General features: G+C 58.8%; 1 protein-coding gene across 1 annotated transcript; it reads left to right on the forward strand.

The window, feature by feature from the left end:
• The first annotated feature begins 9,244 nt into the window (after nucleotides 1-9,244).
• MXRA8 (matrix remodeling associated 8) lies at nucleotides 9,245-13,963 on the forward strand. Its single transcript, XM_070611211.1, has 10 exons — nucleotides 9,245-9,414; nucleotides 10,549-10,572; nucleotides 10,689-10,994; nucleotides 11,094-11,195; nucleotides 11,325-11,795; nucleotides 12,054-12,212; nucleotides 12,387-12,426; nucleotides 12,567-12,643; nucleotides 12,747-12,827; nucleotides 13,041-13,963. Exons 1-10 carry the CDS (start codon nucleotides 9,366-9,368, stop codon nucleotides 13,064-13,066), a joined length of 1,335 nt encoding a protein of 444 aa, XP_070467312.1. The 5' UTR covers nucleotides 9,245-9,365; the 3' UTR covers nucleotides 13,067-13,963.
• Nucleotides 13,964-14,429: the final 466 nt, after the last annotated feature.

Raw genomic sequence — 14,429 nt, forward strand, 5'->3', positions numbered from 1 at the left:
CATTTCATTATGCCACTCATCTCTCACCTCCTGTGGTGCATCATCTGTAAAGATGTCACAACAACCCCCTCCCTGTACACGTGCCCCTTTGGCAATGTGATTTTGCTTGCATTGAAAGCTGGGGTCTGTCTCCTTCCTCTTGAATCTGGGCTGTGACCTGCTCTGACCAATAGTGTGGGGGAGGATGCTGCCGAACTTAGGCCTTGAGGGGTCTGGCAGCTTCTACCAGTGGAAGGAAGCCTGGCTTAGACTGAGTGACAGGTCATGTGGAGAGAAGGGGCCACGTGGACAGAGAGGGCCACAGGGAGAGAGGAGCCGGCTGATGGCCACACTGAGGCCCCAGTTCCGGGAGGGAAGCTGTCTGGATTCTCCAGCCCCAGCTGAGCCATCCCAGCCAGTAGCCGTGGAGCGCCAACCAGCTGCCCTGCCAAGTCCTGCCAGGATTCCTGACCCACAGAATCATGAGCAGTAAAAGATCATGGAAACAGCTCTGAGCCCTCCTGTGCTCTGCCGCGTGGCAAGGGTCTGAGATGCTGTAAGCCACATTCCTGCTCTCTCTACATAAATTATTTGGAATTCTGCATGGAAGAATTCTGTTTATTTATTCAGTCATTTATTTGTATCAATATGGACTTGTGGATATTTACTTTATATTTTGGGTTATAATCCACTCCTTTATTTTGTTGCTCCATTTGCTCCAGCTGTGGCCCCTGGGAGCTCAGTCACTTGGCTCCTATGCCCCTTTGACACACCCCATCATTCTTTTTTTTTTTTTTAGCACTTCCTTAGTTTTTGGCATTACAGGTTTTCCAGACTTATCTTGTAATTTTCTTCTCCAGTCCTAGAATCAGCCATTTCTCCAAGGAGCCCTGGTTCCTTTTCTTGGAAAACGGTCTTAGAAACCAAGACCGGGTGCTGGCTGTGCTTGTTGCTTCTGAGACGTTGTCGCTTCTGGGCCTTCTCAGATGACAGAGCTAGAAAATATGTGTGCATGGTGACCATGTGTATACACACACCTGTAACTGTTTCTGCAGGTCTCCATCTGTGTTTGCGTTCCACTAAGTGCGAGTCCATGCTGGTGTCTCCAGTGTAGGCCACAACCACAGGGCCACTCTCGCCCCCTTTCCTTGCCTGTCTGTAACCTCCCACCCCAAATAGTGAGAACCAGGCTCCCACTACACCCCGCTGTTTGCTTAATTGTTCAATTCTGGCATTTGGGTATGGCTGTGTCAGAATAACCATCGTCCTAGGGGAACAACTTTACCAACCAGAGTCCAGTGTGCATGAGCAGTTCCTTTGGCCTTTAGTCCTATAGACTCTGCTCACTCCCACAGAAATGTAAGTCGGTACCCCCACGCCTTCAGTGAGGTGGTCTCACTTGCAATACAGTTAGACTTCTTGGCACGTTCTAATTTCCCCACCCACCTCAGTGAGTTTTTAAAACGTGCATGCATTAGGCTCACTCTTTGTGCTGTGCAATTCATTGGATTTTGGTAAATACATTGCGTCATGTATCCACCATTGCAGTATCATACAGAATAGTCTCGTTGCTCTAAAAAGTCCTCTGTGTTCAACTGTTCATCTCTCCCCCATGTTGTGATTTTAAGCCACTAAGTTTTAAGGGGTTTTTTTTCCTTCTCCCCAAAGCTCCCCAGTACATAGCTGTATATTCTAGTTGTGAGTGCCTCTGGTTGTGCTGTGTGGGATGCTGCCTCAGCGCGGCCTGATCAGCAGTGCCATGTCTGTGCCTGGGATCCAAACCGGCGAAACCCTGGGCTGCCAAAGTGGAGTGCAGGAACTTAATCACTCAGCCATGGGGCTGGCCCCTAAGGTGGTTTGTTAATACAGCAAAAGCTACAGGAAATATCTGAATCATTTCTAAAGATATTGAAATTCACAAAGATAGATTACAGAAATAAGGGATCACTATATAAAAACATATCTTTGTCCAAATTACGTCTAATTTGGATGGTAAAGTTAATGCGATCTATATGTTGTGTTATATACACAGTTGGATATAGATCAAATAAAACTGACAGTTTAAATTTGTCATCTAACAATATGAATATTTGTGTGCGTATAAATACATTCACAGAAACGTATATTAATGTCAAACTAAGAAAGTGTATATGTAACAGAGAAGAAAACCAGTTGTTTCCTCTGTGGGGCTAGGACGCGCACTTCTCTCGCCCAGACTCCGCCTCTTCGAGGCCTTGCTTTGGGCCGTGGGCTGATCCCCACCACGACTCAGTCTGCTTTACCAGATGGTCCTCATTTCTAAGAGGGCAAATGCTTCCAGTAATCATTTATTGCTGTGCTTGTTTTAAATATTGTCACCCTGATAAAACTATAGCTGAGATGGTCATCATTTCTTGTATGTGGCCAATAGTGACTTACCCAGTCCCTCTGACTCCTCATGTTGCCTTCCCAAAATTCAGGCCTCAATCCAGAATCTGAAAAACAGGCAGTGTGTCTTAACCCTCACCTGCCTTTGGGGTTCCCCCAGACAGCAGCTGGCAACACAGAGGCCTCCTCCCTTGTCGCATAAAGTGAGGAGAGTGCAGACGACGGAAGAGACTTCTTGCGACCACACTTTCACCACCTCACTCCCCACAAGCCTGAAAGCTCCGTTTACGAAGCCCAGACTGTGGGAAAGTCAGATAGAGAAACGCCCACCTTCCCAGCCTACTGCTGTTTACAGAAGCAGCACTGTTATCTGGCTATGCTTGAGCCACTTTCATTTTTATATTAGGGAAAGACTCCATGTTCGTGTGTGAGGCTGGCACAGTGACAGTCAGCACTCGTTGTGGTTCTGGGTTTGAGTGCACTTGCCAGGCATTGGCCGTCAGCACAGACAGCCTGAGAAGGACGGGGAGCCCCCGTGGCTTTCAGCATCCCCCTCAGAGTGGCTGTTGACCAAATCCTTAGAAAGTGCACTGCACATAACAGAGAGTTCACGCTCTGCCTTCGGAAGTTCCACCCAGCCGGGCCAGCCATGGCAGTTTCTACTTTCCTTGCCTTGACCTGCTACAGACTGCAGACCAGAAATGGACTCTTCTGGAAGAAAGATCAGAAGGGCCTCTGTACAAGAGGCTGTTTCAGGTATTCTTGACTTGGATAAAACAGGAAACAGCCTCACTGGACATGTGGCCACACCCTGACACCTGCCACGCTGTCCCCAGGGACCAAGTCAGGGCCCTGGGGCCCTTTTGCGCCAGAAGCAGATGACCTGGGAACACATTCAGCTGATCCATAAAATGAAGCAGAGTAGATGGACTGCTCCAGCTGAGACTGAGCAGGCACGTGAAAAATCTTGTTCTCCTCCAACTCTGTTGAGAAAGATTCCTTGGACAGGCTGTAATGAAGCGTCTATAAATGGTATCTCATTTCAACTGGCCCACGGAAGTCAGAAGAAAATATCATACGAGACTCAGTATAGATGGAAAGCCAGTGAGCCTTCTGGGAAACTTAAAATTCTGTAGGAAGTTGTGAGAGATATTCTCTGGACTTATACCAAAAACCACGCAGGACGGTGGTAGGAGAGGTGAACTGTTGTGCCTGGGGCTTTCACCAAGTTCGCTCACATTCGTTTCATGTGTGGCCAGCTGGGTCCAATCAGAAGACGGAAACCACGGGGCGTTTGATGGTGTGGTTCATCATCCCCACCTCCCCATAGCAGAGAAGTCCCTGGTTCGCCCAGGCGGGGGCTGGCCTGCAGTTGCCAGGGTACAGGGTTGGGGCGCTGGGTATGCAGAAGAGGTGGGAACCCTCCAGGTGCAGGTGAGCCGAGGGGCACTGCAGAGGGAATCAGGTGCTGGTCCATGTAGAGAGGCTGCAGGAGTTGACTGCAGCCGGGCCAGGGCTTCCAGATGGCTGAGGCACTGTGTGTCGTGGGCATGACACCCCGGACCCACCCAGCCACAGCCAAGACACCCAGGAGAGCCCCTTCCTCCTGCAGCATCCCTGGTGCCCTCTGCTGGGAGAGGGCAACCTCACACTCACTGTAAAGCGGAGATGTGTAAGGGAAGCCCAAGCAGTACCATGGAGCCTGACCTGCAAGGTGGTGGGAGCTGAGAGGCAGTGACTCGACGAGTGGTGCAACAGGATCCATACAAATCTGTCTCTTTCCCATGAGGGTATAATTGGATAAACCAAATGTGCACCATAACCATGCTGGAAATGCCACATTTAAATGTTCCCCACCTTGGCGAGGGGTGGGAAGCTGCCGCTAAGGCCCCGGGACGTGTGTCACATGTGGGAGCAACCCCCTCAGTCCTGCCAGGAAGCTGGGGCGGCGGTTGCTGCACAGTCATCAGCCCCGGCCTTCTGGAAGGAAAGGCCTTCCCCTCCTGGCTCACCAGGAACGAGGTGGACTTGGGGATCCTGTGGGCAGAGGTCACTCCTATGGTCAGAGGCATTGCAGGTGAAATCTGTTAGAAGTCAATTGATGACTCTTGGTTCCCAACTTTAAAATGAACATTTTTGACGTGATTGGAGAGACAAATACAGAGGCTGACACTGGAGCCTGCGGTCAGGGTTCTAGTCTGTGAACATACAATGAGCAGGTTTCTGTGTGTGAGTCGGCTGGCCTCTCTGTGCCTCCACAAACAGAACAAGCCAAACAGAGGAGAGACCCCATTAGTGACGTTATGGTGGGAGCCCACTGCCTGGGGTCTGACCAGGACCAGGCCAGATCTTTGGTCTTGGTTCCTTGACATTTCTCAGGATAAAGTGGTTGGCTGGTCCATGTTTCCAAGTTTTCTTGTCTGTATTTTCGAATCACGGTGTCTCAATGCATTGATGATCTCGCAGCCCATCTGGCCAGGTCATCCGACTTGTGGTTCTCCACCAGGAGACAAGAGCCCTCATGGTCAACAGCCCTCCTGTAGGACACACCCATGTCTTCAGACACAGGATCTGCAGAGTTCCCTGCCTCATGGTCTGAGACATGGCAATGTGGCAAACCATGAGCACTCCAGAAGAAGGAGCAACACACATGCAAGTGATCGCTCCAGGAAACCTGGTCAGAACCAGAGAAAGACAATCCGAGGTAAAGTTGAGAGTGCTTGTGGTCTGTGACACATCTCTAGGCTCTGGCCTCAACCTCACGTTGAGATGGATCAACGCAGTTCCTAAGGAAACCCCATCGGACCTTGTGGCCTGGCAGTCCACCCACACCACGCTCTGCTGTGGCCGCCAATCCCCAGTGGAGAAACCAACCACTTCTCCTGGTGACACTTGTGGCCTCTGCCTTTTTGGGTCCATCCCTTGCTTTGTTCTGGGAGGCAGCCATATTTGTCTTCTATTGCTGTGTCACCAAATCACCACAAACTTAGCAGCTTAATGCAACACATTCATTATCACACAGCTTCCATGGGTCAGGTGTCCGGACACGAGTTTGCTCGGTGTCCCTCCAGGCGAAATCGGTGTCAGCCAGGGCTGTGTCCTCACCTGAGGCATGGGGCCTCCTCTACGCTCATCCAAGTGCTGGCAGAACCCAGCTCCTTGCAGTTGTAGGACTGAGGGCTATTTTCTTCTCGGCCGTTGGCAGTTGGCTGCCCTCAGCTTCTTGCCACATAACCCCCTCCATAGGTCCTTTCACAGCATGGCCAGCATGAGAAGCTGGCTCCAGCCAGTGATGATGGGGACTTCATCAGGGAGTGACATCCCAGCGCCTTTGCTTTGTGGGTGTGAAGGACTATCCCAACATAGACACCGCCCCCGGCCACACTCCAGGGGAGGATGCAGGGTGTGGACACAGCAGCCAGAAGTCCTGGGGAGCATCTTAGAATTGTGCCCACTGCCTGGCCCTTAGAGGGCTCCTTTCCTTGTGTGTTCCTGTAAACCCCAACAGTTCTACCTGAACCATCCCATGTTTCCTGCATCACCAGATCACATCCCTCCTGCACTGAAACCCGCCAGGACTCCATCTCGCTCACGTGAAAGCCAGACCATGGCCCCGCAGACCTCCCCCGTGTGCCCAGTGCTGCTCCCCCGCACCTAGGAGGTGGCTTCCCCGGGCCTGGCCTGGCCGTTGACTTATGGGTGTCACCCCTTCGGAAGCTGTCCTGGTCAGTCTGGAGGAGGGAACCCCTGTCCTGTTTTATCCTCTTGACAGTACCTCTCAGTGTTGTACCTGATCTCATTGATCAGCGAGCAGGTCTGTGTCTGTCTCCTCTCTAACAGCGCCAGGGCCAGGTGTTGTGTTCTATGCTGAGTCCCAGTGCCTGGCATAGTCGGTGCTCAGCAGATGCTCACTGAGTGACAGAATGGCCTGTGTGAGCACGTGTCTGCAAGTCTGTGTGTCTGTGTGTCTGCATGTCTGTGTTCTGTGTATCTGGTTGTGTCTCTGTGTCTCTGTGTCTGCTTGTGTCTGTGTATCTGCGCTTCTGTGTTCTGTGTATCTGGTTGTGTCTGGTTGTGTCTGTGTGTCTGCTTGTGTTTCTGAGTGCCTGCGGTTTTTCCTCCCAATGAGCCAGGCTGCCTGGAATGTCCAAATCCCCAGGAATGGGAGCCAGAGTCTGATTCTCAGTGGGCTGGCTGGCTGACCCCTCTTGTTCAGCCTCCTAGGAGAGGGGAGGTAGGTCTGGGCTCTGGTCTGGCCGGAGTTTGGCCAGAGCTCAGGGTGGGACCACAGTGATGTCAGTGGCTTTGTTTTGTCCTGGTCTGGTCTCTTCCCGAGGAACAGAGGTGCCAGGAGAGGCTAGGAAATGAGCAGCCACAGGCACTTGGGAAGGAGCAGGGGGCTCAGGCCCTGGCCATGCGTGGGAGGGGCAGGTGGCCTGGTCAGCAGCCCAGGCCTCCAGCTGGGCCTCTGCTCTCATTTGTGGCTATTTCCTGCCAAGGACTGGGTGGGGGCAGCCGCAGCCCATTGGTGCTCATCTCGAGCTTCTGTCCTCAAGCAGAGAGAACAGGATGGAGCAGGGAACAGGAAGTCATGGCTGCCCTCCACTGCCTCTGTCCATCCTTGCCCAGTGGTGCAAGGGGGATCTGCTTCCCCCTAGTTGCACCCTGTCAGACTTCTGCGTTTATGCTGAGCTAAGGTCTGGGTCTGCAGCTCAAGGGCCCCACTGGACCTCAGCACGCAGAGCCTGAGCCAGGCAACTGCTGGGAGAGGGAGGGCTTTACAAGGAGTTTAGGGTATGGACTGGGCACCCCCTGGCTCCTAGCTTAGGACTGGGCGCTGACCCTGGCCCCCTTCCAGACTGAGGGGCCGGCCCTGGGCCATCTCTGCCTCCCTCCAGCACTGCCTGGACATCCTCCTATCCTGGAGGAGAGACAGCCCAGCAGACAGAGGCAGGAAGAGAGGACTGGGATGGAGAGACAGCAGTAGAGGCCGATGGAGAGAGAGACACGGGCTGGGCACGCAGAAGAGGGAGGAGGGCCTGGAGGGAGGCCGCCAGTGCTAATATAAACCAGTTAGAAAAACAGGAGGAGAGGCCAGGCCTCAAGGCCAGCCAGGCGGGGCTTGTTTTTCCAGAATGAAAGGCCCAGGGAAGAGCAGGGGGTGGGGGAGAGGCTACAAGTTCTGATTTAGGAAAGGGCCTTCTCCACCCAGGGCCTGATTCTGCTGAGGAAGGGGGTCAGGAGTGGGGGCCTCTCTGTGTCCTCGCAGCTGGTCCTCCCTGTGTCTCCCCTCAGTCCCTCTCGCTGCAGCAGCCTCCTCCTGCTGCCTGGAGCCCAGCAGCCCCAGCTTCTCACTTGTCTGACGACTTGGGGGCCAGGGCAGGGTTCCAGGATGAGACCCTGGCCCACCTGGGACTGGGGCCTGTGACGATAGTTCAATCCAAGTGGGCTGTCTAAAAACTGCACTGTGGGTTTTGTGGTTGTTTGGATGTTTTTTTGAGGTTTGCTCAACTAGAAAGAGTGGGCTTGGTGCAGTGTGTGCTCTGTTATTTCACATTTGTTTATGTGACTTTGTAAGTTTTCCCAGAGCTTCAAATTTGTGCCTTCCGCTAGGGAGGCTCCCGTACCCCCCTTCCTCCCTTCCCCTGTGGGTGGGGTGAGGGTGTTCCTGGGAGCACTGGAACCCGGGCCTTGGCCGGGGGGAGGGGGGGCGGGGGGCGGTGGTCCCAGGAGCACCGGAACCCGGGCCTTGGCTGGGGGGAGGGGGGGCGGGGGGCGGTGGTCCCAGGAGCACCGGAACCCGGGCCTTGGCTGGGGGTGGGGCGCGGGTGGTCCCAGGAGCACTGGAACCTGGGCCTTTTCGGGGGGGCGGGGGGTGGTCCCAGGAGCACTGGAACCCGGGCCTTGGTGGGGGGTGGGGGTGGGGGGTGGTCCCAGGAGCACTGGAACCTGGGCCTTGGCTGGGGGGAGCGGGGGGGGGCGGGGGGCGGTGGTCCCAGAGCAGTGGAACCCGGGCCTTGGCAGGGAGGTGGTCCCAGGAACACTGGAACTCGGGTCTTGGGAGGGGTCCCAGGAGCACTGGAACCCGGGCCTGGATGGGGTGGGGGTGCTCCCGGGGGGGACTGGAACCCCAGGTTTGGTTTCAAGGACACCAGGCTCAGCCTTTGACGGTGGGCAGTTGGGGAGGGATATCAGGCCAGAGGGGAGGGGGCTGCTCACCCAGCTGGCCCCCTCAGCACACAGGGTCTCCATACCTCACTTCCCTGGCTGGCTCCTCTGGATGGTAAAAATGACTGATAAACAGACCCTCTGGGTCCCCAGGGCGGGTGCTACCCTCATGTCCATTTCACAGAGAAGAAATGCAGCCCCCAGAGAGAAGGGTGTGCCAGGGCCATCGCCCCGAGAAGGGGAGCAGAGATGGGTCTGGCAGCCTGGGCTCCTTGTGGGTACTGGACCCAGGACACCTTTCTGCTGGCCCGCAGTGGACGGATGCTTCAAGCTCCTCAGCAGCAGAGAGAGGAGGACCCTGCCCAGCAGTCGTGGCCAGGCTGCCCACGTGGGGGAGTGCCCTGGGCCTGTGTCCCCCCTGCAGAGGTGGGGCGAGGAGATGCTCACCCCAGAATCCCAGCCCTGCAGCAGTCTCAGAAGGGCCCTGTGTGTCCCAGATGCCTATGGGATCTGGGGCCATGCCCTCAGCTCCTCCTGTCCCTCCAGGGGCTGGGCTACTGCCCCCTCTCCAGGACCCCAGCCAGAGAGGGGGCCATGCTGCTGCCTGCACTCCCCTCACCGACTGGGACAAGTGGCCATGGCCCTACCCCTCCCTAGGCCAGCGGAGGGGGGCGGGGGGGGGGGCAGGGGGCCGGGCAGGAGCCAGAGGGGGCGGTCTACAGACTGTGGACCCAGCCCAGGGCTCCATGATGTCATGGCGGGTGCTAAGGAGGGGGAGGGGGCCGGGCTGTTTTTCTGGAGAGTTAGAGCTGGAGTGAGACAAAGCGAGGCCGGCGGGCCAGGCGGGCGCCATGGAGCTGCGGTCCCGAGTCCTGTTCTGGAAACTTGTGCTTCTTCAGAGTGAGTGCAGGGGGGTGGGGGTCAGGAGGCGGAAGCGCTGAGTGGGTCTGAGTGGGTCGCATTCTGGGCAGAGCTGCCTGTCTGAGCTCAAGCCGGGAGGGGTGGGACACCCTCGGGAAGGGGACAGCTCTGGGGGGCCTCAGAGGGCCCCCCAGGACTCAGGAGTGTATGAGGTCTCACTTAGATCTCCATCCCGCCAGAACTTCCCCTTGCACAGACCTGGAGCCAGAGGGCCAAGGACAGGGAGGCAGAAGCGGCAGATGCCTCCCACTGGGGTCCCTTGCACACCCCCCTTCTTGGGGAAGCTCCTCAGGCCTGCACTTCTCCCAGTTGTCAGGAGGGGAGTGGGTTGGGGGATTGAGAGAGGCCTGGGAACTATGGGGCTCGCAGGGTCTGTTCCAGCCCCCCTCAGCTCCCAGCCCCCTGAGCCCGCCCCCGGGGCTGGCCTGCTGACCCGGCACATTCCTCTCATCCCGGGCGCTCAGCCACATCTCTAGAGCAGAAACTTGGCCTCTTGGGTGGTGGATGGTGGGGTCACTCCCCACGTCCAGCCTCCTCATGCTTCAGACCTCTGCTCTTCAGGAAGGCCGAGGGGTCCCCGGCCCTGAGCACTGGGTGTGAGACAGGGCTCCCAGTGATCAGAGGACCTCGAGGGCTAGTGTGGCAGGGCCCTTGGCAGGTGCACATGCCATCCTGGATACGCATGTGTGGAGCCCCCAGAACCAGCCTTGGGTGTCAGGCTTTGGTGGTCTAGCTGTGGAGATGATGAGGATGGCCCTTGGTGACAAGCACACACTCCAGAGCCAGCCTGCACAGGGTCTAACCCTGGCCCCACCACTTGCCCCAAAAGGGTAGGCGCTATCCGTGCAGCCCAGGCAGGTGGCTGTGAGGATTAAGTGGGGGCCGTGGGCACGGTGCCCACCCACGTGGGGCTAAAGGAGATCCCCATCTGTGTCCTCCTGGCTTCTCTGTCTTTACCCCCACCTGTTAAAATGGGTGTCATGAGCACCCACCTCAGCGAGGGCTATAGAAGGGACCCAGGCAGCCAAGTGGGGGCCTGGGCTGGGTGGGGTCCTGGAGACAAAGGCTCAGGTCGCCCCTCTCCAGTGTGACTCACTTTTCCTCTCCTTCCAGGCTCTGCTGTCCTTCTGTCCTCAGGTTAGTGACCACCCTCCCCTGGAAACCGCAACAGTCCTCTCTGGCCTCTCCAGTCCCACCTTGTGCCTGTTCCCTTGGGTCCCACCCCTCCCTCATGGACTCCTCCTCCCCACCAGGGCCGTCTGGGCCCGGGATGGCCGGCAGCTCGGTGGTGTCAGAATCTGTGGTGAGCTGGGCGGCCGGCGCCCAGGCCACGCTGCGCTGCCAAAGCCCTCGTATGGTGTGGACCCAGGACCGGCTGCACGACCGCCAGCGCGTGGTCCACTGGGACCTCAGCGGCGGCCCTGCCGGCGGCCCCACGCGCCGACTGGTGGACATGTACTCGGCGGGCGAGCAGCGCGTGTACGAGACGCGCGACCGCGGCCGCCTGCTACTGCCGCCCTCCGCCTTCCACGACGGCAACTTCTCGCTGCTCATCCGGGGTACGGCGCCTTGGAGCCGGGCGGGGGCTCAGGGGCTCCGAGGCGCGCGGCACTCGGGACGCTGCGGAGCTCACGCTAGCTTTTCTCCCGGGTGCGTAGCGGTGGAGGAGACAGACGAGGGCCTGTACACCTGTAACCTGCACCACCACTACTGCCACCTCTACGAGAGCCTGGCCGTCCGTCTCGAGGTCACTGACAACCGTGAGTGTGCCAGCCCCCGGGGACCAGCCCCTGTCCTCACGCCTCCCTGCCCCCCTAGACTCCTTTCCTGGTCCCTCCCTGTCCTCTCTCCTCCTCTGTGGGGGATCCCTGACCGCCCTGCACCTCCAGCCCGGGCCGCCGGCGCACATTGGGACGGCGAGAAGGAGGTGCTGGTGGCGGAGCGCGGGGCTCCCGCGCTGCTGACGTGCGTGAACCGCGCACACGTGTGGACCGACCGGCACCTGGAGGAGGCGCAGCAGGTGGTGCACTGGGACCGGCAGCCGCCGGGGGTGCCGCACGACCGCGCCGACCGCCTGCTCGACCTGTACGCGTCGGGCGAGCGCCGCGCCTACGGGCCGCCCTTCCTGCGCGACCGCGTGGCGGTGGCAGTGGACGCCTTTGCGCGCGGCGACTTCTCTCTGCGCATCGACCCGCTGGAGCCTGCCGACGAGGGCACCTACTCCTGCCACCTGCACCACCACTACTGCGGCCTGCACGAGCGCCGCGTCTTCCACCTGAGGGTCACCGAGCCCGCCGCACAGCCTCCCCCGCGGGACTCGCCGGGCAACGGCTCCAGCCACAGCAGCGCCCCCCGGCCAGGTACAGGAGGCCGCCCTGGGCGCCCAGGGAACGTTTCCGGGGCTGGGAACGGCAGGAGACACCTGGGCCCCTCCCTGTCCCACTCCCGTCCCGAATGAGGGACCTGGGTGCTAGCCGAGGGAAGGACACACGGGCAGCAGCCGCCTGTCCCTTCCGGAGACCCACGCAGCGCAGCAGGGGCGGCCTGGGTCCGGGCGGGCGCACCGCGTGGTCGGTCTGCAGCACCCCCCTGACTTCGCCCCCGCACGGCCCCTGCAGACCCCACGCTGGCGCGCGGCCGCAGCGTCATCAACGTCATCGTCCCCGAGGGCAGGGCCCACTTCTTCCAGCAGCTGGGCTACGTGCTGGCTACTCTGCTGCTCTTCATCCTGCTGCTCATCACCGTCATCCTGGCCACCCGCCAGCGTCGCCGCGGAGGTGAGCCAGGACAGGAAGCCTTTCCCGACGCAGGCGGGACTTGGGGTGCGGCAGTCTGAGCAGAGGGCGAGCAGGGGGCCCGATGAACGTCAGTGCCGCGGCTGCGAGCGTTCCTCGGGGCCGGGGAGCTGGGGAGGGCACGAGACTGCCCCCAACACGAGTCTCCCTCCCCAGGCTACGAGTACTCGGGCAAGAAATCGGGGCGGTCAAAGGGGTGAGTGCCCCCTCCCGGCTTTCCTGGGGACCAGGCTCCGCCCCACCAGCCGCCCTGACCTCCTACCACCCTCCCGGCTCTCCTGGAGACCAGGCCCCGCCCCGCCCACCGCCCTGAGCTCCCCCTCCTCCCCGCTCCAGGAAGGACATGAACATGGAGGAGTTTGCTGTCGCCACAGGGGACCAGCCTCTTTACAGGACTGAGGACATCCAACTAGGTGAGGGGGCCCTGGACACCAAGGCACAGACTGTGGCTCCCAGGCCTGAACTGGGGAGGCACATCTCTGGGAGGGCCCTCACACTGCTCTCTCCCCACCCCAGATTACAAAAACAACATCCTGAAGGAGAGAGCTGGGCTTGCCCATAGCCCCCTGCCTGCCAAGTATGTGGACTTGGACAACGGTGAGTGGTTGGGAGGGCCTCCTCCACCCATCTCACAGCAGGGCCCATACCCCACACCACCCACTCTCAGAACCACAAAGGAACCAGCCAGCCCCACAGGCAGCAGTCCCCTGGGACCTCAGGGCTCCAGAAGCCCCTGGGCAGGTCTGCCTTGCATTTCCTCCTGTGATGGAGGGGCGTGAGCAGACGCTGACCTGTTCCCTTGGTTTCCAGAGTTCAGGAAGGAGTACTGCAAATAAGGTGATCTTGGGCTCCTGGCTGGGCCAGCAGCTCTGCCAACTCCTGTCTGTCCGTCTTGGAGGACGTCCTCCTGACCCTCATGCCGCTCCCCCAGCCTCCACTCCAGCGGCTGGTCCCGCTGTCCTAGAACTTGGCCTGGACTGGTGCAGAGTGAGGAGGCTGCCTCCAGATCCCTCTCCTGGGAGCCATCCTAATCCTCACAAGCAGCAGTGGGCTCCCTGGGACTCTGCAGGCTGTGGCTGCACCCCTTCAGCAGCCCTGGGCTGGTTCCCACGCTCACTGGTGCCCTGGTGTACCCTCCCCCCCCCCACTGCACAGTCAAGACCCCACTGATGTTCACCAAGCCCTGAGGCTCTCCTAGTCTCTGCCCGCTAGGGGCTAGGGGCTGGGGGCAGGGGGCAGGAAGACACTCTTGTAGGGGGCTCAGCAGGAGCTGTGGTCAGCCTCAGGGCTGGCACTCCCACGTCTTTCTCATGGGAGCTGCCTGCTGGCTCCCCATGCACTACCCAGCCAGGCTGCCATCGATCGGCTCTGCACAGAGACCAGAGGACTGTGCACTCCAGGCCCAGGGCTGATGCCCCTCGGCGCTGCGTCGGGCCACCTGGGGCTGCCCTGGGCCCCTTCTCTGCTTCCCCTCTGCTCCAGCCGTGTTGCCAACCAGCTGCCTTGACAGTCACTGGGCTCCATGTGACTTTTGACCCTGCCTCTCCCCCTCCCACAGCCCCTCCCTGGGCTGGAGTCTGGGGCTGGGGCCTCATTTGGCTTCTGTTTTTGCTGAGGACAGGGGAGGGGGTGAAGATGGTTGTAGAGTGGCCTGAGCTGCCACTCCCGACTCCCCACATTTGCTCCTCCTGGAAAATTGCTGCCATCGCAATAAAGACCACGTCTGATTTTTAGACCTGGCCCAGCTATGCCTCTGCAGCACTCCCTGCATCTCCCAGGGGCAGAGTCTAGGCCTCAGGAGCCCCCAAACGCTTTTCTTCATCTAAAGTCCCCCTGTCATTGTCCATTCCTTTTGAGTGGAAGGTTTGGGTTCAGGTGTGGTGGGCCAGTTCTATAGTACTTACTCCTGGTTGTGAAGGAGTTTCAGATCCTTCTCTGAGGGTCTACTTGGATGTAGGGGAGGGGAGCATATTGGTGGGCAGGAGGGCAGAGGGAGGCACTGTGTTAGTTCAGTCCTCTGAGAAGCAGACGCCGAGATGGCTTGGCTGGCGGGGGGAGGCAGGAAGCCTTCAGATGGAGTGGCATGGCCCCGGTGAAGGGGAAGGACACTGCAGTAGAAAGAAGCCTGTGTGTCTCCCCCACACTGACCCCATCCTTCAGAGCCCTCCCAGGACAGCAGAAGGCAGGGAAGAATATGCA

Source organism: Equus przewalskii, chromosome 2 (genome assembly GCF_037783145.1).
Source record: "Equus przewalskii isolate Varuska chromosome 2, EquPr2, whole genome shotgun sequence".
Lineage (NCBI taxonomy): Eukaryota > Metazoa > Chordata > Mammalia > Perissodactyla > Equidae > Equus > Equus przewalskii.

Excerpts from the sequence above, each read along its gene's own strand:
- MXRA8 (XM_070611211.1), top strand. The coding sequence starts at position 9,366 with ATGGAGCTGCGGTCCCGAGTCCTGTTCTGGAAACTTGTGCTTCTTCAG. Across the intron at positions 12,213-12,386 it reads CCGCCAGCGTCGCCGCGGAG|GCTACGAGTACTCGGGCAAG; the intron begins GTGAGCCAGGAC and ends CTCCCTCCCCAG. Across the intron at positions 12,644-12,746 it reads GACTGAGGACATCCAACTAG|ATTACAAAAACAACATCCTG; the intron begins GTGAGGGGGCCC and ends TCCCCACCCCAG.